The 27,197-nt window shown below is 43.5% G+C and overlaps 1 protein-coding gene across 4 annotated transcripts in view; it reads right to left on the bottom strand.

The window, feature by feature from the left end:
- The window catches only part of TEX14 (testis expressed 14, intercellular bridge forming factor), a 143,382-nt gene that overhangs the window by 9,113 nt on the left and 107,072 nt on the right, over nt 1-27,197 (bottom strand). For 2 of the 4 annotated variants that reach the window (XM_025361598.1, XM_025361600.1), the window contains exons 16-28: nt 23,013-23,138; nt 22,698-22,783; nt 20,924-21,205; nt 19,326-19,426; nt 16,442-16,561; nt 14,475-14,541; nt 11,770-11,851; nt 8,629-8,691; nt 7,618-7,745; nt 6,384-6,589; nt 4,856-4,955; nt 3,683-3,751; nt 213-290 (exon numbers count right to left, since the gene is read on the bottom strand). In XM_025361598.1, coding sequence (XP_025217383.1) covers nt 213-290; nt 3,683-3,751; nt 4,856-4,955; nt 6,384-6,589; nt 7,618-7,745; nt 8,629-8,691; nt 11,770-11,851; nt 14,475-14,541; nt 16,442-16,561; nt 19,326-19,426; nt 20,924-21,205; nt 22,698-22,783; nt 23,013-23,138 — 1,508 coding nt within the window. The remainder of the gene's footprint in view (nt 1-212; nt 291-3,682; nt 3,752-4,855; nt 4,956-6,383; nt 6,590-7,617; nt 7,746-8,628; nt 8,692-11,769; nt 11,852-14,474; nt 14,542-16,441; nt 16,562-19,325; nt 19,427-20,923; nt 21,206-22,697; nt 22,784-23,012; nt 23,139-27,197) is intronic. The other 2 variants (XM_025361601.1, XM_025361602.1) reach the window with 1 other exon arrangement.

Here is a 27,197-nt window from a genome sequence, read left to right as displayed (position 1 = left end):
TTCATGAGACAGAAATTATTGTCCCCATTTTACAGATTAAGACAACTGAGGCTCAGAAACAGTAAAACAGCTTGCCATACAAGTAACTATAAAGTCAGACTTGAGGTGGAGTTGTGCCTGACCTCAAGGTCACACTTCCCTATATGTACCACTGTGTTGCCAGGGACAGCGTTACAAGAACCTGATGAAAAGGATCTAGGTAGTTCGCTTACCATTTGCAGTGCCTCCTGCATCACTTGCTGTGTTCTCATGCAACACCGTGGATGAGCCCTGCTGCTGTTTCAAGAGCTCTGTCACAACACAAAAGCCAAAGGAAACATTTCCTCCCTTGCATGTCCTGCCATTCTCTAGAGCAGTGGTTCTCAAAGGGTGATCCTTAGACTAGCAGTATTAACATAACCTGGAAACTTGTTAGGAATTCTCATTCTCAGGCCTCATCTCAGACCTGCTGAATCAGAAACTCTGGGGGTCTAGCAATGTGTGTTTTAACTAGCCCTTCAGGTGATTCTGATGCCTAATAAAATTTGAGAACCACTGCTTTAGGGCATTCCAGGTTTGAAAGGAATTCTTCAAGCATGACAAAATCCCACACGACACTCAAAATAGAAATGATGATGATCATACATAACACTTGCAGAACCCTAGGTGTCAGGTTCTGTTTCTAAGCACTCACGTACATTAATTCAGGATGAATATTCACAATTAATCTTCACAACAACCCTCTGAGATAGACTGTGTTATTGTTACTCCTATTTAGCAGATGAGGAAATTCAGGTTAAGGAACTTGCCTAAAAATCACACAGACAGTAAGTGGTAAAATTGGGAACTGAATCCAGGCAGTCTAGCTCTAAGGTTTACGCTCTTAATCTCTATTTTATAGTCTCTCAAAAAGTAACATCAAAACAATCTAAATGTTTTCCCATCTCTATTCGCCTACATTTCATATTTTTTACCTGGTTTATGAAAAGACAGAAGGCAGGCTGAGCATGGTGGCTCATGCCTGTAATCCCAGCATTTTGGGAGGCTGAGGCAGGTGGATCACTTGAGGTCAGGAGTTCGAGACCAGCCTGGCCAACATAGTAAAACCCCGTCTCTACTAAAAACACAAAAATTAGTCAGGCATGGTGGCACACATCTGTAATCCCAGCTACTCAGGAGGCTGAGGCACAAGAATTGCTTGAACCCAGGAGGTGGAGGTTGCAGTGAGCTGAGATGATGCCACTGCATTCCAGCCTGGGCGACAGGGTAAAACTCTGTCTCAAAAAAAAGAAAAGAAACAGAAAAGATGGAAACCAAAGAATATCCATCATTTCCAGTTCCTAAAGAAATACTCAGTCTGGCCAGGAGCAGTGGCTCACACCTGTAATCCCAGCACTTTGGGAGGCTGAGGTAGGTGGATCACCTGAGGTCAGGAGTTTGAGATCAGTCTGACCAACATGGTGAACCCCATCTCTACTAAAAATACAAAACATTAGCCGGGCATGGTGGCTCATGCCTGTAATCCCAGCTACTCGGGAGGCTGAGGCAGAAGAATTGCTTGAACCCTGGAGGTGAATGAAGGTTGCAGTGAGCTGAGATCGCTCCATTGTGCTCTAGTCTGGGCAACAAGAGTGAAACCCTGTCAAAGGAAAGGAAAAAGGAAAAAGGCAAGGCAAGGAAAAAGGCAAGGCAAGGCAAAGCAAGGAATACTCACTAGACTAAGACAAGCATCTGCTAACTCAGTATGCTGCTTTATCCTCAAAGTGCTCTGCGAAGCAGAGCAAGCTGGGAGGCAGCACAGACAAGCCACCCTGAGCTCGTTGGCATGGTCCTCTTCTGTGCTGATGCAGGTCTTCTCCCTTCCTGCAGTGCAGGAAGCAGCCCTACCTGGCAGCCATGGGTGTCAAGGGTCCCCATAAGATCATTTAATATAATTTGAAATTTTAAAAATCCATTTTTGTCCTTGTTAAAAGTAGTGCAGATCTTAAATGATCATCTGTATCCTAGTTCCAAAGAACCTTCCACTTTGTACACCTGTCAGGAGCCTAGAGCTTTGGATGTGAGCCCTCCAAAATAGCAGTTGAGAGTTCCAGTAACTTCCCAAATGTCTCTTTAGGGGAAACAACAGAGTGATGATACATAGTAATTGGGCGGGCAAGCCCATTATCAGAAGAAACTACTCAAGTGCCCTCTGCCCTTTGTCTTTCTGCAAAATTACCGACCCATCTCAAAGTGCAGACATCACCTAGAAACCCATAAGCTAAATGAGGCCCAGATAATTCCCATAAGTGAAATGAGGGAAGGCTTCTGCAAACTGTGCTGGGGTGCAGCAGCACCATTAGGCCAGAGTCCAGGACAAAGTCTGGTAACACAGCTGCTGAAATGGAGGAGGTGAATGGAAGGTTTACACAGCAACTACAGAGGGAAGACAGCAGGATCCAGAGAAAAAGTATCAGCTATGGTCAAACTGCAAAGGAGCCTACAATACTGCCTTAAACTACGACCAAGAACAAATAATACTAAGAATCTACCTGAGCAGAACACGTGTGGAGTGACCTCCACTCTCAGCAGTACTGTTATTTTAAGGAGAGCAACCAGAAAGGAGGAATTTGCAAGGACTGCCTGGGAAATTCCAGATATGGAAAGCAGGGGTGGGAGTGTGGGCTCTAAGAGCCTGACCCAACAACTCTGTGACTCTACAACACTGTGGCACTGGGGGAAGGGTAAAGTGAAGCAAGAAAGGTCCTATGACCATGGAAAAAGAAAGAAACCAAGGAAGGTCTGACAGCACTGACTGGCTCCACCCACATTCATCAGGCCAAGGGACAAGAGCTAAGGGTTATGACAATAAGCCTGGAGAGAGCTGTCCACTGAGTCAGACCTGAAAATTCTGATTTACCTCCTCCTTTATGAAACACAAAACCTCAGAGACCCTGAAAACCAAGGGGTGCCCCTCAGGAAATTCTCTATAGGTCCCATAACAAGAACTGGACTATCCAGAGTCTGATGAGATGCATTTTCTGAGGGTGAAGGGCTGGTTGGCCAGGCTGTCAAAAAGGAGCAGTCAGGTCTTTCCTAGGAAAACAGACCACCTGCCCCCAGTTTCCATAACCATGCAACATTTACTTTCAGCATCAGACCAGCTGGACAGGGCCAGCCAATCAGCTGCAAAAAAAATTTGGTTGGTACTGCTCAGTCTCTGCCTGAAAATTCTGGTATCTTTAGGTTTTGTGCCACTGACTTCCCTGTTCTTAGGAGGGGGATTTATTCACAATTTCAATACCTTTAATACCTACAGCTAATGGCAAAACTGAAAGCACAGGTGTCTTGGCCTGGGCAGCCAGACCTCAGGCCTCAAAGGAATGGCTGGTTTGGTCTGAAAAGGAGATAAGAACTCCTTTAATAAAAGAAATTCATCATAATAAACCCCTTGAATGTTATTTCCCCTTAGATTCATCAACATAAGTCCTTTAAGTAACAAAATGACAACTGATACAAGCCAATCATCCTGGCCAGGCTGTGGCTCATTTTATTGGAAAATTGCCCCTTCCTAAATTTTGGAAAACTGCCCCTTCCTATATTCAACCAGGCTGTCACAGAGCCTTTGATACTAGTGTTCATACTTGAGACAAAGACACCATATTGTGGTCAGTGACATAACTAACAGGGCCGAGAAGTATATTCTGTGTTGAACGTCTCTTACCAATTTCATCAAGTAGTTCCTGAGATGGTGGCGGCAGCTCATCAATGTGATGCTGTGAGAAGGCTTCTACTAGTTCTTAAAAAAGGCAAAAGGGAAAATGTCTTAACACCTCTCTGGACCTGAACTGAATTTTTCTAGGCTCTCACATAGACTTGACTGAGGATTTCTCTCAATGATGAAACAAACTAAGGAGGAAGGAAACCTCTTACATAATAGTTCCAGTAGAGACCTCCTAACATGTGAATGGTCTTTACTCCCCACTTTTACCCCAATCCCTTTCCTTTCCTACATCAGCCCTTACCCTGGTACTGCTTGATCGATGCCCCTCTCTTCCTAAGGATATTTTACAAATTCTTACTAAGTGGCTCAATCTGGACCAGGGCTGCTGGAGGAATACAGAGGTTCTGGACCAGCCAAAATGAACAAAAGCACAAAGTAGGAGGCCTTTAACTAAATATTATCAGGCCAGGGGATTTAGAGGCAATCATACTTTGGGTCTTGCCCCAAGTGCTCAATTATAACATTAACCAAACCTCAACATAATTTACAAAATCTCTATCCCCCTGAGGGAAATTCCAAGAGTTATACCAAAGACAGAAGACGTTAAAATTAAAGTAATAAAGGTAATATGCCTCAAGACTACTAATATTCTCAGACCTCGTGATTTGGAAACTGTCTTCCAAGAATCTATCCTAAGGAAAGGATCGGAGGTACAGATAAAAAATTATGTACAAAGAGCAAAAAGTGGAAAATGATATAAATCTTACACGTAAGAAAATGGTTAAGCAACAAGTAGAATGGACTATAACTACTAAATATATTTATGAGCAATTTTTAATAACAAGGGAAAAGCCTCAAAATATATCAAGGGAATAAAGCAGTCCAGAACTGATACACAATATGATCTCACTATGCTAAAACACATTATTATATATTTATAAAAACATTTAAAAGATATGCAAAAAAAAGTACGTGAGGTTAAAAAAGTATAGTCACCTTCTTTTTTAAGCTTTTATTTATTCTCCAAGTTTTCTACAATGAGTGTGTTTTACTTTTATAATCATGGGGAAAACAGCATTTCTGTCTGAACCTATTGTGGCATCAAAGATTGATAAGCATCAATTTAAGCCTCCTAGATTATAAACTTCTATTTTGATATTAAACACAGGGTACCTTTAGGCAGGCTCCTTCTCTGGGTGGCATGGGGTGGTGATGAGTCACATGCCTTAACAAGGCTGGAGGATCCAGCCCCAATAAATGAAGACAATCTTTTCTATAAGAGATAAACATGGTAACTGTCATGTGTGTTGAGCTAAAAAGGCATATGCATGCAGCTCAGTCATTTCTAGTTGTTTTGTTGATTAAGTCAAACTCACTCACATGTCACCTCCTCTGGGAAGCCTTCTTTTTTTTTTTTTGAGATGGAGTCTCACTCTGTTGCCCAGGCTGGAGTGCAGTGGCACAATCTCAGCTCACTGCAACCTTCGCCTCCCGGGTTCATGCAATTCTCCTGCCTCAGCCTCCCAAGTAGCTGGGAATACAGGTGTGTACCACCACGCCCAGCCAATTTTTTTTTTGTATTTTTAGTAGAGACGGGGTTTCACCATGTTGGCCAGGCTGGTCTCAAACTCCTGACCTCAAATGATCCACCCACTTCAGCCTCCCAAAGTGGTGGGATTACAGGTGTGAGCCACCACATCCAGCCTGGGAAGCCTTCTTATCCCTGACTGCCTCCTCAGCACTCAGTACTTACCGCTGTGTTACATCAGGCCTGTCTTTCTCACTAGACAGTGAATTCCTTAGAGGCAGGGATTATGTCTTATTGACACTGGGATGCCTTGAGGAGGGCCTGACATGGTGCCCGGCACTTAGAATTTCCCCAATTAATGTTTTGTTAAATGAACACATAAAATTCCTTGTCATTTCCCTACTTCAAAGTGAGACCTTTTTTGAGCCAAATGCCAAAAAAGTTGACAATTTTTCATAAAGGAACTTGTACTTTTCTTTCTTTCTTTTTTTTTTTTTTGAGACAGGGTCTCACTCTGTCGCCCAGGCTGGAGTGTAGTGGTGCAATCACAGTTCACTGCAACCTCGACCTCCTGGGCTCAGGTAATCCTCCCACCTCAGCCTCCTGTGTAGCTGAAACTACAGGCACATGGCACCATGTCCCGGCTAATTCTCTGTATCTTTCGTAGACATAGGATTTCGTCATGCTGCCCAGGCTGGTCTCAAACTCCTGAAATCAAGTGATCTGCCTGCCTCGGTCTCCCAAAGTGCTGGGATTATAGGCTTGAGCCACCGTGCCTGGCCAGAACTTGTAGTTTTCCTGAAGAGGCTACACATATGAGAAAGGGAGAGGAAAAGAAAAAAAAAAAAAAAAAAAAAAAAGGAGGAAGAAGTAGAAGAGGAGAAGAAGGCAGTATACCATTAAGTGTTTTTCCTGCAGGTTATTAGTTCAGGAGTTCAGGGAACAGTAGAGATCGATCAAAACTCTCAGGGAAGTAACCAGGAGAGGCTTTAAGGAGGAAGCAAAACTTAAGCCTCCCATAATATAGACTCAAGAGAGGAGTCCCAGGGAACCCAGGAGAGGACCCAGCTTATTTCTTCCCTTCTTAATGAATTTGGAGAAATCTTGGCAGTTTGGGTCACTGGCCCTTTGGGCTGACTCCATGAGTTTGCAACGTGGAATTGATATACTTACAAGACCAGGCAGTCTTGAAGGGCAAGTTTCAGAGGCAGTAAGGAGAGAATCCAGTTTCTTTGCTCTCTCTCGGACACTTATAAATTCATCAGACAAAGTTTGAATAAATTCTTGACTGTTCCAGCAAGAGGCAGACTCTGTCTTAACCTGAAATGTGATACTTTCAATGCAGTCTTTATACTGACTGGCAGCTGAAGAAACTGACCCTGTTGGAGAAAAGCAGGAGGTTACTGTCTGAATCCTTTATATTATTTCTCTTTTTTCCCTTTTTCCATTCATTTTTGTTTTTTTCTGCCCCAATATGATGTGCAGAAATGAATCCTTTATATTAAAAAAACAAACAAAAGAAAACATCCAAACCCACAAACTTATACCTATACTAAGGATTTTCCAAATTGCTAATAACTAAAATAAGGCCAGGTGCGGTGGCTCACGCCTGTAATCCCAGCACTTTGGGAGGCCAAGGGGGGCGGATCATGAGGTCAGGAGATTGAGACCATCCTGGCTAACACGGTGAAACCCCGTCTCTACTAAAAATACAAAACATTAGCCGGGTGTGGTGGCGGGCGCCTGTAGTCCCAGTTACTCAGGAGGCTGAGGCAGAAGAATGACGTGAACCCGGGAGGCAGAGCTTGCAGTGAGCCGAGGTTGCACCACTGCACTCCAGCCTGGGCGACAGAATGAGACTCTGTCTTTAAAAAAAAAAAAAAAATTACTGAAATAATCATTGACACAGCTCCTCATGGTATAAAAAATAATAGTCTCTAAACTTGTCCTCTAAACTTTATCAAAATAAAATAAAGGGAGATTTTTTAAACCACAAATATATTGGAAGTAAGGCCACTAAAGACAGGATATTTGATGCTGGTTGCATATGGTTGCAGGACTTAAGAACTATATAAAATTTAAGCACAAGGTACTGTTTTAAGTTGCAAACTCTACAAAGCTCAATGTTTTTGTTCTAAATTCAGTAGCACTTAGAGGAGACCTAGTATTTGCATGGCTTTACCACTGCAGTTCTAACCAAAACCTCCTAATGGCTGCCCAATAATCACCACCACCATCACCCTGCCCCCTTGGCCTACAATGGGATTATCCAGCTTTGGCCCTAAGGAAAAACCTTTGCACTGTGACAACACAGCCATCAGCTGTGATCCCACAGCTTGGCTTCCCAGAGCCAATGGGCTGGGGCTGTAAGTTCTTCTCCCCAAACACTTCTTTTCCCTGTGATTACCTGGGCTGAGTGGAGTGCTGACACTGGTAGGTGCATGGTTTATTTTGGGTGTTTTGCATGAAGCTTCCTTAAAAGAGCTGTCTGGTTCATAGGAAATACTAGACAGGTCTTGAATGTCTGTCAATGATCTAAAGAATTAAGAGCACACAATAATGATGAGAAGATGGCTAGAAAAATCAAACAATATATTCCTGACAAGTATTTTTTAAGTATATTCTTAGCAAAATTTGTATGTGGCAACAGGCCAGAATTAGAGAATATCTTAGAACATCTTATATATCTTAAAGAGAATATTAGAGAACATATTTAAAAGAGATTGTAACTTTTTTTTAAATATTCTTTATTACCACAGAGATTTTTTTTTTCTCTCTTTTTGAGACGGAGTTTTGCTCTTGTCACCCAGGATGGAGTGCAATGGCACGATCTTGGCTCACTGCAACCTCCACCTCCTGGGTTCAAGTGATTCTCCTGCCTCAGCCTCCCGGGTAGCTGGGACTACAAGCGTGTGCCACCACGCCTGGCTAATTTTAGTATTTTTAGTAGAGATGGGATTTCACCATGTTGGCCAGGCTGGTCACAAACTCCTGACCTCAGGTGATCAGCCTGCCTTGGCCTCCCAAGGTGCTGGGATTACAGGCGTGAGCCACCACACCTGGCACCATAGAGACTTTCTTTGCCAGATATTGTAACTTTAAACATATCAGCAGCTTAAAATAAACTATTTACATAGATGAAATATTCCATATTTCCAGGATATTTATGTGGAAAACAGATTTAACCTACCTTAAGCATAAACTTATTATTATCGTCACTACATTTCCTTGAATGTAAGCTGCTATTAGTTATAAATCACATCACCAATTTGATAACAACTTTTTGGTGAAAGAAGCAGCATACTCACATTAAGTCTACACATAAAAATGGAAAGATTCTTACAAACAAGAATATACTATTCCCTTAAAACCAAGACTTTACACAAGCATCCCTAGACACTCTCTTTGGTGATCGTACATGTCTTTCTCTTTCAGTTCCTTTAGTGACTCTTTTGATGTCTCTTCTTGTTCATCTTCAGTACTGTGAGAAAGAAAGTAAGAAAATTACATAAATCCCCTCTGTGAACAAAGTACACTAACTTGGTACAAGGAACCAGTTGATCAGCCCAGTGTGAGACGCAGAGGAAAGGGCACTAAGCTCAGGAGTAGAAAGTGTGAGTTCTGTGCTGGGCACAGTGGCTCATGCCTGTAATCCCAGCACTTTGGGAGACCAAGGCAGGTGGGTCACGAGGTCAAGAGATTGAGACCATCCTGGCCAACATAGTGAAACCCCGTCTCTACTAAAAATACAAAAATTAGCTGGGCGTGGTGGCATGCACCTGTAATTCCAGCTACTCAGGAGGCTAAGGCAGGAGAATCGCTTGAACCCAGGAGGCAGAGGTTGCAGTGAGCCGAGATCGCGCCATTGCACTCCAGCCTGGGCAACAAGAGTGAGACTCCATCTCCAAAGAAAAAGAAAAAAAAAAAAAAAAAAGTGTGAGTTCTGGTTCTGGCTGTACTACTAGCTGTAAGTTCTCTGAGTGTCTGGGCCTGGGCCTCAATTTTCTCTCCAGAGATTGAATAAATACTCTCTAAGGGTCAGCTCTGAAATCAGTTAAAGACTCTATATGACCGTGAGCAAGTTCATGAGAAAATCAACAGAGCACAGGAACTTTGCTGGGAGGTGAGATATTGGAGCAAAGGGGCACAGCCACGAGGCCTTAGCACCTGTAAGAAGCTTCCTGGTATAGTGTACTAGGAGAGGCCAGAGAGGCTTGTACCAAAAAATGGCCAGAATAGTGAAGATAAACTTGACCCGTTTCTACTTTAACCAATACTTAAGATTCAATTTCAGTACTCACTGAACATTAACTATAAGGCAGATCCCATGCTAAATCCTTCCATATGTTTTCGCATTTTTTTTTTTTTTTTTTTGAGACAGAGTCTCGCTCTTGTTGCCCAGGCTGGAGTGCAGTGGCACGATCTCAGCTCACAGCAACCTTCGCCTCCTGGGTTCAAGCGATTCTCCTGCCTCAGCCTCCCAAGTAGCTGGGATTACAGGCATGCGCCACTACGCCCAGCTAATTTTTTGTATTTTTAGTAGAGACGGGGTTTCTCCATGTTGATCAGGCTGATCTCAAACTCCTGACCTCAGATGATCCGCCTGCCTTGGCCTCCCAAAGTGCTGGGATTACAGGCGTGAGCCCCCGTGCCTGACCTTCACATTTTTAATCCTTGCAAAAATCCCGTGAGACCAATGATATAAATGAAAGATCACGGATTTGGGGTTGAGTTGTGACTTTATTCTGTTTCCAAAAATGTTCGTTTCTCCTTCTAGGCACATAATAGAACAGCACTTTTTGGCCCTCTTGATTTACATAAATGACCACAGGACTTGTTTTAACCAATAAAATACGAGTGAAAGCGATGAGTCACTTCTGGGCAGAAACTTTAACAGCCAGTGCACAACTCACCATTTTCCATTTTTCCTGCCTTAGCAATGAAGGAAGCACAAAAACGGGGCCTCCCTCAGCCTAAGTCTGATAGAAGGTAATACAGCACAGAACATTCCTGGCCAAGCCATGAGCCACGGAAATGAAGCAGGAGCAAAGAAGAAACCTGTTTTAAACCACTAAAATTTGGGGGTTGTTTACTATATATAGCATAATCTAGTCTATCCTGACTGACTAGCTGTGTGACCTTAGAAAAAAATATTTAAACTCTCTGAACTTTGCTTTCCTTATTGACAAAATGGAGGCAATAGTATGTGCCTCACGGGGTTGTTAATGTGGATTAAATTAGACAATGAAACAGTGCCTGGCATATGCTAGATATTTAGGAAATACTAGCTGTAATAATTATAATTAAGGAAATTGAGGCCCAGAGAGAAGAAAATAAATTGAATGTTATTGTGCCAGATACTTTATATCAACTATGAATTTTTTAATTTAAACTTTTCTTTTGAGGTAATTGTAGAGTCACAGGCAAGAAATACACTTTACCGGCTGAGTGTGGTGGCTCACGCCTGTAATCCCAGCACTGTGGGAGACCGAGGCAGGTGGATCACCTGAGGTCAAGAGTTTGAGGCCAGCCTGGCCAACATGGTGAAACCCCATCTCTACTAAAAATACAAAATTAGCCAGGTGTGGTGGCATGCACCTATAATTCCAGCTACTTGGGAGGCTGAGGCAGGAGAATCGCTTGAACCCGGGAGGTGGAGGTTGCAGTGAGCTGAGATCATGCAACAAGAGTGAAACTCCATCTCAAAAAAAAAAAAAAACACTTTGCCCACTTTATCCCAATGGTAACATCTTGCAAATCTGTAGGACAGTATCACAACCAGGATATTGACATTGATACAGTCAAGATACAGAACATTTCTACCACCCTCATATTTCTGGTTTACAGCTATACTTACTTCCCTCCTTTCCCCACCCCTTCCTTAACCGCTGGCAACCACTCATTTGTTCTTTATTTTTATAATTTCATCATTTCAAGAATGTTATATTAATGGAATCACACAGTAAATAACTTTTTGGGATTGCTTTTCCTACTCAGCATAATTCTCTGGAAATTTAGCCAAGTTGTTGCATGTATCAATAGTTTATTCCTTTTCACTGCTGAGTAGCACTCAATGGTATGGATGTACCAAAGTCTGTTTAATCATTTACTTGGTGAAGGACATCTGGGTTTCCAGTGTGGAGATATTATGGATAAATTTGTTATAAATGTTCCCATATGTATTTCTGTGTAAATGTAAATTTTCATCTCTCTGGGATAAATGCCCAGGAGTTATATTATTACTTTAAGTTCCTATTGTCAACATTCTCAGTAAGGATTCTTATCCCTACTTCACAGATGGGAAAATAGAATAGAGTGGCTGAGAACCTTGACAAAGTCACATGAACAGAAAGTCAGAGTCAGGATCTAAGTAAAGGTGATGACTCTACCCCTCAAATTGTACTGCACAAGTCCTAACAAAGCTAAGCTGCCCAAAGCTAACTTTGATAAGATAGTAGCTAATACATTTGAAGACAAGCAATATATAAACATGGGGCATTATCACCATTTAACACCACATCTATGAGTCTGAAACCGCATAAGATAAAACAGCCCATACCTTCGTATAGGTTGAAATTGAGACCTGGGCAAAATCTCAGCATTCTTTCCAAGAATTTTTCTCATCTGGAACTTTTCCTCACCTGAAAGCATAAAATAATTTTTTTTTTTAACTGATCTTTGTCAAGCCAAATTATTATCATCATTCCCTAGAATGTCCCTTTGTCTGGTCCAGAATTAGAAATAATCCGGATAAACAAAGTGCTGCCCTAATTGGGTTTGGATTGAGTGCTGTAGAAGAGGTTTTTGCTCTGAAAGTTTATTTTCCTTGCTCAGAGCACAGAACTATATTCTGACACTCAGAATACAATCAAGTTATTTACTGGCCTTTCAGTTATAACCACAGTTATTTCTGGAGACAAACGTTGTTTTGTCCTTTTAAGAAGGCAAACTGACCGGGTTCCTGTGAACAGACAGCAGGGGGCGTTGAAAACAAGAACTGTTTGTTAACTAAACAGTCCCGAACTTTAACTATGCCACTTGGCCATCAAACACCACCTAAAGAGTAGGGGCGGGGGTGGAGTCTTGAGTACTGAGGAGCTAATTCAACAGTCTTCTGTTCTCCTTGGCATCAAGTTATTTGAAGTTACTCCTCCCCAATTCTCAGTAAGATGCTTTGCTCCAGGCAGGCGGGGCCAGTATCCATTTTCCTTCCCACCACTGTACTGTCCTAGCTTATAGAGAAGGGGGCAGACGGAGCATCCTTTGCTTCGCAGACCTCCAGGCAGGCAGGGCCAATATCCATTTTCCTTTCCACCACTGTACTGTCCTAGTTAATAAAAAAGGGGGCAGATGGAGCATCCAGCCCTGTTTCCAAATGCCCATGACTCCCCCACCCCCATCCCATTCCTTAGGTCCAGGTGGTCTGGTAGACACTATAAAGGCCCACCAGAACAATGCCACCTTTCACAGCTACCAAGTAGCTCTGAAACTCCACCAGTGGAGAGACATTAGGGGTTCCTCTTCCTCTGACCCTCTTTTAAAATGATAAATATCCAGAAAGCATAAACTAATTCCTAATAAGCAACATTTAGAGCTTAGAGACTTTAGAGTCAGACCCTCTCCTTTACTTTATACCAGGCGAAGGCCGGGCGCGGTGGCTCAAGCCTGTAATCCCAGCACTTTGGGAGGCCGAGACGGGTGGATCACGAGGTCAGGAGATCGAGACCATCCTGGCTAACACGGTGAAACCCCGTCTCTACTAAAAATACAAAAAAATAAGCCGGGCGAGGTGGCGGGCGCCTGTAGTCCCAGCTGCTCGGGAGGCTGAGGCAGGAGAATTGCGCGAACCCGGGAGGCGGAGCTTGCAGTGAGCGGAGATCTGGCCACTGCACTCCAGCCTGGGCGACAGAGCGAGACTCCGTCTCAAAAACAAAAAAAAAAACAAACAAACAAACAAAAAAAAAAAACCAGGCGAAAGTGGGGCCCTGGGGTGAAGTGACTTGCTGAAGTTTATGCAGAAAAAGTCAGCGGCAGAATGGGGCTTGGAACCTAGCACACTGCATCCTGTACCCCTGTTGTATCCTCTGATGTGGAAGGCGATATACATCAGAGCACTAGATGGAAAAGGGGGTAGAGAGGGGCAGAAAGAAGTGAATGGAGTAGAAATCAGAGACTTTTTCACATACTTTAGATGTCTGTATCAAACTAACTCTGGTTATCTGACCTGTCTGCCCTAAACTTTTCCATCCCACTCAACTCACCTCCAAATACAAGTTAAGTGGCCACATACAAGGCAGGTCCAAAAAAGGCTCTGCAGGAAGAGGTGGGTGGCCCAAGGCTCTGGAGACTTTCAATACATATTATGCTGAGACTTTAACTGTTCATCTAAAACCTTACAGCTTCTTAAAACACTTCCAACTCTGGCAGGGGCCTACACAAGGTTACAGTTGGAAGCTGGAGTATGCAGTGGAGGAAGCGAGTAAGTTCATAACCCCACCTTCTTTAGGCTTACAGGGTTGAGACATGACCATGGACAGTTACACAGGTTGGTAGGTGGATAACCCTAGTTTTAAAATAGATGAGTGCATACCTTAAAAGAACAAGAGTACACAATTCTAAAAATGTAACAAAGCCAACAGTTAACTTATGTCTGTCTGGTGACACATCCCTGGCTACGGATCCAAGGTTACCTTCTCACCTAATAGAAAGCCCCTGCTAAGTTATACAGAACCCAAGGCCTCCCAAGTGGTAGATGTTAAGTTGAATCTGCATTGTTAGCTGTTACTAACTCTTTGCTAAGATGCTAAGCAAGCAAAGGAAAATGCTGGTGACACTGCCTTCTGGGGAGAAGAAATACATGGAAACCTAGTTCTAATTTTGTTATGTCAAAAACTAGCTATGTAGCTTGGGCAAATCCCCCAGGTCAGCTTAGCAAAGATAACTGTGCACTTGTTATGTGGCACACCAAGGAGCCTGAAAGCTTGAGAGACCAAAGGGGGAAAAAGCAGTGACTACAACAACATACGCTATAAAAACGCAAGGGGAGGTATAAATAATACAACACATGGATGTCATGAGGTTGGTGAGGAGCAAGGGATTTGTTCTATTGAGGAGAAATCATTGAACCTTGGTTTTCTCAACCATATAATGAAAGGTTTGGACGAGGCTGTCCCTCAGGATCCCCCCAGCTCTAAACATCTGTGATCCAACAGAAGAAAGTGAAGGGAAATGATTCTCAAGGAATCTTCCGTAAGGGCTTATTACCAGAGACTTGAGGTTGGGCAAATGCACCTTGTATTCCTTCAAAGTCCTCTTCTATGGGACTCGAGGTCTAAAAATGAACAAAAGAAAGGAGGTTCACTGGAGGCAGACATATTAAAAGGTCAATAATTTCTTGATGTTCTTAAATCTTGAAAATCTTCATAAGATCCCTGCGTCTTTATAGAAAAAGTACAAACTTGCTTCCTAGACATTAAGTACTTATTTGTACCATATGTCCCTCCTCAGTAAGTCCTCCCTCACCTCCCATTGTGAAGAGGAATTATGTGACTCCCCCACCTTATATCACTATCCCTGTTCATCCCAATCTTCCAACAAAGATGTTTTGGTTCTTGGGAGCTTTATCAAAAGAGCTAAATAAGGTTTAAAAGCTGGTCTGGTATGCGAAACTACTCTATGAGGTAAGAAGTCGGAATGATGGTTCCTTTTGGAAGAGGCAGTGACTGGATGGGGGAAGCACAAGGGGTCTTTTGGGGACTAGTAATGTTTCATTTCCTTTTTTTCAAACAAGGTTCTGCTATGTTGCTCAAGCTGTTCTCAAACTCGTGAGCTCAGGCAATACTCCCACCTCAGCCTCCTAAAGTGTTGTGATTATAGACATGAGCCACCACACCAAGCTGAAATTATATATATATTTTTTGAGATGGAGTCTCACTCTGTTGCCCAGGCTGGAGTGCAGTGGCATGATCTCAGCTCACTGCAACCTCTGACCTCCGGGTTCAAGCAATTCTCCTGCCTCAGCCTCCCCCCGAGTAGCTGGGAATACAGGCACCTGCCACTGCGCCCAGCTAATTTTTGTATTTTTAGTAGAGATGGGGTTTCACCATCTTGGCCAGGATGGTCTTGAACTTCTGACCTCACGATCCACCCACCTTTGCCTCCCAAAGTGCTGGGATTACAGGCGTGAGCTACTGTGCCCGGCCTGAAATTATATCTTTGTGATGCATCCTAGAATTCTTATCAGTCAAATACTGTGATTGACACATACAATCCTCCCTTTCCTCCACCCCACCTTTCATATTGGTAAAAGATCCCAAAAAGGTGCCAGGTTAGCAGGGAGGTAGGGTAGAAAATAAGTAAATAAGAGAATCCAACAAAATTCATTTTAGAAATGAAAATACTCTGTACAGCAGGTTCTTGTAAAAGCTAGGCAGATTCCCAAGAAAACTTGGTATATTGGACAGTCTCATATTTGTTGCTGAACCCTTGCCTCAATCTTGGCTCTCCCATCACTAAAGCTTGTCAGGCTGGAGTTAATTAATTCCGTACATCTGCAGAACACCAGTCTTCCTCAGAGACAGGAATGATAGCCTCGTCCATTCCCAATAGGAAGAATATGTGAATTCGGTAGCATGAATAAAAATGTTTTGATCTAGGCACGGTGGCTCACACCTGTAATCCCAGCATTTTGGGAGGCCGAGGCGGGCGGATCACGAGGTCAGGAGTTCAAGACCAGTCCGACCAACATGGTGAAACCCCATCTCTGCTAAAAATACAAAAATTAGCTGGGTGTGATGGCGCACACCTGTAATCCCAGCTACTCAGGAGGCTGAGGCAGGAGAATCGCTTGAACCTGGGAGGCAGAGGTTGCAGCGAGCCAAGATTACACCACTGCACTCCAGCCTGGATGATGGAGTGAGACTGTCTCAAAAAATTTAAAAAAATAAATAAATGTTTTGAAAAAAAAGTACAAAGTGCTGTATAAATGCAGTAACCAAATTTGGGGAGAAACTGCACATGACCTCCCATCCTCAAAAATAAAAAATCTTTCAGACGTTTTTTCAAAACACATATGAGCGCATAGGTTCATATCACACTCCTGACACCAAAAAAGGTATAAAAAACCCTGTTACACATTATATACTTTGATATGTAAGCTATTTTTCTCAATAAAAGAAATAAGGCAATGGAGAAAGGTGAAAATGTACTTTACCCTGAACTGCGTTTTTTACCTCTAGAGCTAAGTTTTCTTGAGCAGTCGAGGAGTAAAAATATTCATCGTCTGGAGTTAAAAATTCATCTGTTATGTCCTCAGAAGACTCTGGTGAACAAGTTGATTGCATGGACTGATGCTATTAATAATGTAGGAAATCACTTTTAAGTTGCTGTTCATTGTAACCAAATCGCTTTATAGTTGGATGCGGTGTTAACAACGGGGTTACCTAACACTACCCAGCAGTCAGTGTGACACTCTGAGCTGACTCTCCCTACCTCTTTGTGCATGTGCCTCTGCCTTCCCTTCCTGGTGGGGAAAAGCAGCTGTGAACTGCCTGGAGTAGCATGAAGGAATGCTAATCCTGAGCCTCAGCAGCATCATCTGCAGAATGGGTGGAGATGAAGTGACCGTCCTATTCTAATATTCTAAATAAGGAGAAAGGCCCTAGTCAACTCAAGTTGAGTACTGAATTTAAACACCCTGATCCCTCATAGGCAGAGACATAGCCCGTGTGTTGGCATCATCTTACAGATGAAGAGGCTGCGGCTACTCAGAACCTGTGAGTCCCTTGTGTATTGTAGGTTAAAGGCAAATGAAGAAGCATTTTAAAAACAGCAATGTACTCTCAATAATAAAAATAAAATAGTAAAAAGCAGCAAATTTATATTTGTTTATTTATTTTTCCGAGACGGAGTCTCGCTCTATCACTCAGGCTGGAGTGCAGAGGCATGATCTCGGCTCACTGCAACCTCCACCTCCCAGGTTCAAGTGATTCTCCTGCTTCAGCCTCCTGGGTAGCTGGGACTACAGGTGTGTGCCACCATGCCCGGCTAATTTTTGTATTTTTAGTAGAGACGGGTTTCACTATGTTGGCGAAGCTGGTCTTGAACTCCTGACTTTGTGATCTGCCTGCCTCAGCCTCCCAAAGTGCTGGGATTACAGGCGTGAGCCACCACGCCCAGCCTGCAAATTTCTGTGTCTTTTTGAGACAGAGTCTTCCTCTGTCAACCAGGCTGGAGTGCAGTGGCATGATCTCGGCTCACTGCAGCCTCCGCCTCTGGGGTTCCAGTGATTCTCCTGCCTCAGCCTCCCAAGTAGCTGGGATTACAGGTGTATGCCAGCACGCCTGGCTACTTTTTGTATTTTTAGTAGAGATGGGGTTTCACCATGTTGGCACGGCTGGTCTCAAACTCCTGATCTCAAATGATCCTCCCACCTCGGCCTCCCAAAGTGCTGGGATTATAGGGGTGAGCCACCGCAACCTGCCTGCAAATTTATTTCTATAGCATCTCTGTTCCATCCCTTTTTTCCTGCTTATTTTGCAATATTCAGGACCTGATTACCATATGGCCAAACAAACGGCTCACTTCAGTCTTTTTTTTTTTTGAGACAGGGTCTCATTTGGTCACCCAGGCTGGAGTACAGTGGCGCAATGACAGCTCGCTGCAGCCTCGAACTCCTAGGCTCAAGTGATCCTCCTGCCTCAGCCTCCCGAGTAGCTGAGACTACAGGTGCACACTATCATGCCTGGTTAATTTTTATTTTATTTTATTTAGACAGGGTCTCACTCTGTCCCCTAGGCTGGAGTGCAGTGGCGTGATCATGGCTCACTGCAGCCTCAACCTCCCCAAGCTCAGGTGATCCTCCCACTTCAGCCTCCCAAGTAGCTGGGACTACAGGCATGCACCATATCCAGCTAACCTTTCTATCTTTGGTAGAGATGGGGCCTCGCCATGTTGCCAAGGCTGGTCTCGAACTCCTGGACTCAAGCAATCTGCCCACCTTGGCCTCCCAAAGTGCTGGGATTATAGGAGTGAGCCACTGTGCTCAGCTGATTTTTACATTTTTTGTAGGCAGGGTCATATTATGGTGCCCAGCCTGGTCTTGACCTCCCGGCTTTAAGCGATCCTCCTGCTTCAGCCTCCCAATGTGCTGGAATTATAGGTGTGAGCCACTACACCCAACCTTCAGTGATCTCTTGGCAGAGATTTTGTGACTAATTTCCTCGGACACTGCTTTTTGCCACACGCTTCCCTTCCTGTGCACTTAACAGCTGCTCCTCTTTACCTCTCATCAAACTGAATTTGAGTCCTGGCCTCCTGCAGACATTCCCCACTTTTCTGCCTAGGCCTGCTTCTCCAGCTCAGCCAGTATGCTTAATATGACTGTTCTTCCAGCCCTCAAGTCAGAGAAAGAATAAGCTGATCTTATGAATGGTTCGTATGCCATAATTAAATATAATAGGTCAAAAGACCTTACATTTTATCACTATTGTATTCATATATTGTATCATTCTCAATTGCTGTCTATATTCTTTAAATGATTGCAATCCCACATCAATGACAATAAAAAACTTTTGGTTTCTTAGTCTGGCTGCGCTATGGCCTAGAGTGTGTCAAACCCCTGAAGCAAGGCTGTAACTGCAGTGGAAATGCAAATGGATCCTGCTGAGGCGCAGTTGTCAGGCACAAACACATCACTTCCACTGAGCTGGGAGCTGAGTCTGGCCCTCAGAGGATATTCCAGGTGAAGGTACTCTCATAGCAACCCTGCCCTTGCTTTTCCTACTCCTAACTGACCTCAGTCATCTGCTGGGGAAGGAGCTTTGCTCCAGTTTTGTTTACCCAACTATATCAGAAACTCACGTGCAAAAGCTGAATCTGACACTTTTCTGTACTCTCCCAATCTCCAGGATACACAATTCACTGAGTTGAACTGACTTTTTAAAAAGTATCAGACAGGAGGAAAGATTATTTTATTCATGTCAGTGACATGAAGGCACATGCTCCAGCCAAAAATAACTACTATAGATATTATTTTGGTGTCATAACACATAACAACTCAGATCTATCTTATTAGATCCTTGGGTTCGACTTGGCTTTCCAGGCAGTATTACTTACACTGTAAGATTTCTCAACAGCCACCAATGCGTCAGAACTTGCTTGAAAGGCTTCACTATATTCTGGTTGTTCCTTTTGTCTGGGAGATGGGTGCCTGATACCTAATGATTGTAACACAGTCAGGGCCAAAGTTATTCAGTGATATTCAGACAACATGGAAGAGCATAAAGGTGGCATGAGAGAAGAGATGTATACATATTCTGCCAAGAGTGGCCATATCCCATACCTTACATTCAGTCCAGAGAGTAGAGACTGTTAGTTTAGCCTGACCTCAAAATGCAGCCCTGGATCATGTGCCCACCCATTCGCGAGTGACGCTTGACAAGAAAGAGATTCTAAATACAAACAATACCCAAGTCAATAGATTTTCTGCCTAAGACAAATGACAATTTTAGATGTATCTTTCTTTTTTTTTTTTTTTTTTTTGAGACAGAGTCTCGCTCTGTCACCCAGGTTGGAGTGCAGTGGCGCAATCTCCACTCACTGCAAGCTCAGGCTCTCGGGTTCATGCCATTCTCCTGCCTCAGCCTCCCATATAGCTGGGACTACAGGCACCCGCCACCGTGCCCAGCTAATTTTTGTATTTTTAGTAGAGACGGGGTTGCACCGTGTTAGCCAGGATGGTCTCGATCTCCTGACCTCGTGATCTGCCCGTGTCAGCCTCCCAAAGTGCTGGGATTACAGGTGTGAGCCACCGCGCCCGGCCAGATGTATCTTTCTTTAACTTATAAACAACTGTGAAACAATATCCCATGCCCTGATTGTAAGCAAATTATCAACTGAAAATATATGGCCTTCATTTTTTTTAACCTGTAAATCTATAAACCGATGACAATAAATGTCATGTGTCTCTAGGTTCCTCCAGCATAGACTCTCTGGAGGGAAAATTTAATGCCAGCTTAGAATACATTCTAAATAAATTCTGGGAGAATTTATTTCCAGCTTAGAATACAATGCAGAGACATGGGCAGTAGGCAGTGGTGGCCCACCTCTATCCCCAGGTAAAGAAGGCTCAATTCCTTGCCAAAACCAGGGTCAGTACATGATTATTTTACTTCCTTTGGACAAAGGGGCCTGTTTCAGTAATATAAAAACTGATCAGTGTCTGAATCTGTTTGCCTGTGGGAAATGCAATGAGATATATGGCTATACTGCCTTCCCCTGGAATTCAAGGTTTCCAGAAAAGTAGGAAAGTAGAGAGGACCAAACCAAAAAAATATGCTGGAAGGTTTACTTTTTTGAGAGCTGATAACTTTTTTTAATTTTTATTTTGAGACAGGGTCTCACTGTCACCCAAGCTGGAGTGCAGTGGCGTGATCACAGCTCACTGCAACCTCCACCTCTTAGGTCCAAGTGATCTTCCCACTTCAGCCTCCTGGGTACCTGGAACTACAGGCGTGTGCCACCATGCCCAGCTTTTTTTTTTTTTTTTTTGTAGATACCAGGTTTCATCATGTTGACCAGGCTGGTCCCAAATTCTTGGGCTCAAGTGATCTGCTCGCCTCACCTCCCAAAGTGCTGGAATTACAGGCTGAGCCACCTCTCCAGACTGATACTTGATTGAGTTCACCTATCCTGATTCCCGCAAGTGAACTTACTGGTGAAGCTTCCAGGCCTGGGCTGTCTGTCATGCTGATCACTGTCACAGTCATTGTTGCCCATGTTGTCAAACTTGACATTTCCTCTGGGCTCATCATTTTCCCTATGATACTCAATAACTCGCTGCCAATCCGTGTTTTCAGGGCTCCCAATGGGTGGCTGCAGCAGGGCATCGGGCTCATTTTCAGCCTCACTCTCTAAAGTCAAACTACTCTGAGGATGCCAAGGAGGTACGGTGAGCTGTCCAGTAGCTGCTTTCTCTGCCATTTCTTTCACCTCCACTGGGCACAAGAGAAAATAGCATTTAAAACATCACTGTAAACACTGGAAACACAGGCTTTCATCTAAAAGAAATACACAATACTATTATAACTCATACTGTAACAATAATTGCCTTTTTACAGTTGTTATCATCCTTAGCTTGCCCTGTTTGGCTTGAATGGGAGGTGAGGGGAGAACTGATGACAGAGAGAAGGGAATTTCAGTTAGTCATCCCAAACAACAACCCTTGTTGCTGACTTCCAGGGTGAAAGACAGCAAAAAACTTACAGATAGACCCTCTTCCTGTGAAATTTTAACAGGAAAAATGACATCTAAAGTTCCCAGTGTGTAATAATAGAAAGGATTCTATTTGAGTTTGTCTAGTCTTTCCAGACTACACTGAGCTCATATTTTTGGAGTGCATACATACATGCATGTTTTCATTTCAAAAGTTGTGGAACACTTCTGCTAATGTCACTTACGACTAGTATTAAAAATAGACATTATATCCTTTAAGCCTATAAGAGAAAACTGATACAAAGGATAATGCCCACAGGATATGAGAGTGACACTGCATACTCTCCACTTTAATAATGCTATACAGTAAATATCTATGTAGCAGTTCCTCAAATAATGTCATTTTATACAATATTGTTTCATTGTAACTCTGATGAGGAAAAAAAAAAAAATTCCCAGCTGAGGCCACTGTCTGTGTGGCACCTAAGTATTCTCCCCATATCTGCATGGGTTTTTTCCAGGTAGTCCAGTTTCCTCCCACATCCCAAAGATGTGCACGTTAGGTGAACTAGTGTGTCGAAATGGCCCCAGTCTGTGTGAGTGGGAGTGTGTGAGTAGTCTGCAATGGAATGGTGTCTGTCTAGGGCTGGTTCCCTCCTTGTACCCTGAGCTGCCAGGATAGGTTCTAGCCACCTGTGACCCTGAACTAGAATAAATGGGTAATTACTTATCTTACCTGTTTTTATTAATCTCTCTTAAATGTGTACATAGCTCACATTTATTTCAATGTTTAATATTGGAAGTGTTCTGGTCTTTATTTGGAAGTATGGTGATGTATTTGTGACCAGACATATGCTGTAGGAACTTAACTCTTGTTTATATCAATTAGCCCATGGTAAAATTGGTTTTGTTATACATCATTTTGCTTAAAGTCATAGTTTGCTTAAAGTCATTGTTGTTTCCTATTAACAGTATTAATAGGACTTATTGTATTGTGTACTGTTTTATTACATTTCTTATACAATATACATTTATATAATAAGAATATTTCCTATAAAGTCTAGAAATTAAAAAAAAAAAGCATTTCCCTTCTGAAGTCTATAGTCAGAAGGGCCCTGCTTTTAAAATGAAATATAATAAAAGAAAAAAAATTCAGAAGGACATTGCTATGGTTCTAAATGTGCAACATAGGTTTTATACTTAGAAATATCAACCACATTAGAAATATACTTTAAATTTCATTTTGTCTAACAAAACCCATGACTTTATACTCACTTTTCCATTTTAAGTGTACCTCTCCATCATCTTTATTTCTGGACTCTGCATTATAGATTTCAGAAGAAACAGGATCCACACTCATCCTGAATTGCATGGGTTTTTTGGAGGTAGGGGGAGCAGGGTGGACACAAACACATCAGTTTGCTCAAGTTCCTGACAGAACTGAAAGCCCACTAGCCCATCCAGAGGACCTGTTTCCTACTCTCCGAGCCATTCCTAGAGTTGCACTGACCCCTTTGCACCAGCAGAGGGTGCCAGAACCCGCCCCCATCCCTGCCCCACCACCAGTTTCCAGCCTGCAAGGATCCTTACCTGGTAGAATCCCAGTGAGAGTTGGGTGACGCAGAAGGTCCCTGCCAGTGGCTTGACAGAGTGAAGAGTGCACTATCAAACTGTGTGGCTTTGGCTTGGGCAGTGGACTCTCTAGGTTTTCCTCGGCTAAGAAATGAAAGGACTGAGCTATAAGATCTCTAAGAGTATTTTTAGTTTCTAAGTTTAGATTTTGTGATTATAAAAGTGCTCTTGGGAGATTTTCAGAGGTAGAAGAAACCCACAGTTGAAGCGCAGTTTCACAAGACAATCCCTGGGCTGTTGCAGAGCCTCCCCTGCAAATGCCACAAATCACAGATGATGGTTCAGGTGAGGGTTCTGCTCCTGCCCTTCCATCAGAATTCTCTGGTAACAGGCCCACCTTCATATCTGTGACAACACAATTAACATCTGTAGTTGTTGAGACAGAGTCTCAGTCTGTTGCCCAGGAGTGCAGTGGTGCGACCTCGGCTCACTGCAACCTCCGCCTCCTGGGTTCAAGCGATTCTCATGCCTCAGCTTCCCAAGTAGCTGGAAATACACGTGCACACCACCATGCCTGACTAATTTTTGCATTTTTAGTAGAAAATCATGTTGCCCAGGCTGGTCTTGAACTCCTTATCTTGAGTGATCCACCCACCCCGGCCTCCCAAAGTGCTAGGATTACAGGTGTGAGCCACCATGCCTGGCTGATTTGTTAAAAACAGTCTTAAGGCATCAGAGATCCTGAAGAACATTCAGAAACCTTCAATCTAGTCCTACTGAATTCTAGAACCTGACCTACCACTAGGTTACTATCTGACTTTGGCAAACATCAATCTGTCTAGGCCAAGGCTTCCTCATTTGCAACATAAGGGAGTCTTTTTTTCCTCTAAATATCCCATAACTAGCCAGGCATGGTGGCTCAGGTCTGTAGTCTCAGCCATTTGGGAGGCTGAGGCAGGAAGATTACTTGAGCCCAGAGGTCAAGGCCAGCTTGTGAAACATAGTGAAACCCTGTCTCCAGAAAAAAAATAAAGTTTATAAATATCTCATGAACATGTACATTTTATCATCTATTCAATTAACTTTTCAAAAATGCATGATCTGGCTGGGTGCGGTAGCTCAGGCCTGTAATCCCAGCACTTTGGGAGGCCAGGGTAGGCGGAGGCCAGGAGTTGAGGTGAGCCTGGCCAACATGGGGAAAACTCTATACTACAAAAACAAAAATTAGCTGGGCATGGTGGTGCATGCCTGTAATACCAACTACTCAGGTGGCTGGGGCATGAGAATTGCTTGAAATCGGGAGGTGGAGGTTGCAGTGAGCTGAGATCACACCACCACACTCCAGCCTAGGTAACAGAGCAAGACTCTATCTCCAAAGAAAAAAAAGTGTAGGCTGGGTGCAGTGGTTCACACCTGTAATCCCAGCACTTTGGAAGACCAAGACAGGTGAATCACGAGGTCAGGAGTTCAAGACTAGCCTGGCCAACATGATGAAATCCCCGTCTCTACTAAAAATACAAAAATACAAAAAAAAAAAAAAAAAACCCACAAAACAAAAACACGCTGGGTATAGTGGCGAGCGCCTGTAATCCCAGCTACTCAGGAGGCTGAGGCAGGAGAATCTCTTGAACCCAGGAGGCAGAGGTTGCACTGAGCCAAGATCAGGCTACTGCACTCCAGCTTGGGTGACAGTGCGAGACTCGTCTCAAAAAACAAAAAAAAAAGAAAAAAGAAAAAAGAGTGTGTGCTCTGTGGCACAGATATGAATTCCCTGTTATCCAGAATGTCCTATTCCCCAGCTGGACCAGAAAGCAGAGAGACTGCTGAATCAGAGAGGGCAGATCTGATCAGCTTCCTTTTTAAAAAATAAATTTTTTTCAAAGACAGGGTCTGACTCTGTCACCTAGGCCGGAATGCAGTGGCACAACCACAGATCACTACAGGCTCAACTTCCCGGGCTCCAGAGATCCTCCCACCTCAGCCTCCCAAGTAGCTGGGACCACAGGCACCTGCCACCACAGCCAGCTAATTTTTGTATTTTTGGTAGGGATGAAGTCACACTATGTTTGTTGCCCAGGGTGGTCTCAAACTCCCAGACTTCAAGCGACCCTCCCACATTGGCCCCGTAAAGTGAACTGAGATTGGCCGGGCATGGTGGCTCATTCCTGTAATCCCACCACTTTGGGAGGCCATGGCAGGCAAATCACAAGGTCAAGAGATTGAGACCATTCTGGCCAACGTGGTGAAATCTCATCTCTACTAAAAATACAAAAATTAGCTGGGCATGGTGGTGCACGCCTGTAATCCCAGCTACTCAGGAGGCTGAGGCAGGAGAATCACTTGAACCCCGGAGGCGGAGGTTGCAGTGAGCCGAGTTTGCGCCACTGCACTCCAGCCTGGCGACATAGCAAGACTCTGTGTCAAAACAAAACAAAACAAAACATGAACTGAGATTGCGCCACTGCAAGGAAGCCTGGGCGACAGAGTGAGACCCTGTCTTAAAAAGGGGGGTAAAAAAAAGAATCCTTATCCTTAAAATCTTCAAAACCTTTGACCAAGTAATTCTTCTTCTGAGAATCTATCCTGAGGAAATAATCCAAAATGTAAAAACGAAGCATTATTTACAAGTAACTGTGTCCCTATTCATAATAGAATAAAGAATGAAGCAACCTAAAATTCAACCATAGGTGAAATCCAACTATTTTTGTTGTTGTTGTTGTTTGAGACAGAGTCTCATTCTGTCACCCAAACTGGAATGCAGTGGCATAATCGTGGCACTGCAGCCTTGACATCCCCAGGATCAGGTGATCCTCCCACCTCAGCCTCCCAAGTAGGGGAGGGTATGGGTCTACAGCCGCTTACCACCATGCCTGGCTAATTTTTTGTAGAGATGGTGTTTTGCCATGTTTCCCAGGGTGGTCTCCAATTCCTGGGCTCAAGTGATCTGCCTGCCTTGGCCTCCCAAAGTGCTGGGATTCCAGGTGGGAGCCAACTTGCCCAGCCCATCAATTTCAAAATAAGTTTACAGGTTGTTGTTGTTGCTTTTTTTTAATAACACAGAGTAATGCTTACATTCTAATGTAAAGTGAAAAATCAGGATATAAAATTGCCTACACATATCATAATTGTCACTTTTTTTAAGCATACAAAAAGACTAGATGAACAGGTAGAAAAATGTTAAACTTTTCTTTGGTCTGTTTATTGTACTTCTGAGGGAAGAGGGTGCCAAGCAGGGGAAGCCACAACAATTACGGGTTTTTCTTTGTCATCTAATGGCTATGTCATCCCATCTGCTTCTATAAGTGGTGTAAGTGCCAAACACTCTGATGCCAGCTAGGTAGTTCTTCATTATTCCCTTCATAGGAATAAAATACACTGATCTAAAATATCTGGCTGAATGCGGTGGCTCATGCCTGTAATACTTTGGGAGGCTGAGGTAGGCGGATCACCTGAGGTCGGGAGTTTGAGACCAGCCTGACCAACATGGAGAAACTCTGTCTCTACTAACAAATACAAAATTAGCCAGACATGGTGGTGCATGTCTGTAATCCCAGCCACTTGGGAGGCAGAGGCAGGAGAATCACTTGAACCTGGGAGGCGAAGGTTGCAGTGAGCCAAGATCACGCCATTGCACTCCAGCCTGGAGAACAAGAGTGAAACTCCACTACACAAATATAAAAAATAAATAAATAAAATCTCTGGACATTTTCCTTCATTCTCCCTTACGTACATATTTGCCAACATGAAACAGCAAACTCGTCATTAGTCTCAATCACCACTAGGGGGAGGAATAAAAAGTTTGTTTGTTTTTTTTCCAGAACTGACTTCAAAGTTGTGGATCAGTGCTACCATTTATCCATAGGAAAAAAACCCCTAAAACTGATATACTAGTCTGCCTTGAAAAACATGTACTGGCTGGGCATGGTGGCTCACACCTACGATCCCACCAGTACTTTGGGAGGCCAAGGTGGGTGGATCACCTGAGGTCAGGAGTTCAAGACGAGCCAGGCCAACATGATGAAACCCTACCTCTACTAAAAATACAAAAAATTAGCTGGGCGTGGTGGTGGGCACCTGTAATCTCAGCTACTTGGGAGGCTGAGACAGTAGAATCGCTTGAACCTGGGAGGCGGAGGTTGCAGTGAACCAAGATCACGTCACTGCACTCTAGCCTGGGCAACAAGAGTGAAACTTCGTCTCAAA

The sequence above is a fragment of the Theropithecus gelada genome, chromosome 16, assembly GCF_003255815.1.
Source record: "Theropithecus gelada isolate Dixy chromosome 16, Tgel_1.0, whole genome shotgun sequence".
NCBI lineage: Eukaryota > Metazoa > Chordata > Mammalia > Primates > Cercopithecidae > Theropithecus > Theropithecus gelada.
Note: the sequence above shows the minus strand (reverse complement) of the source record. Positions and strands in the feature narration are given on the sequence as shown.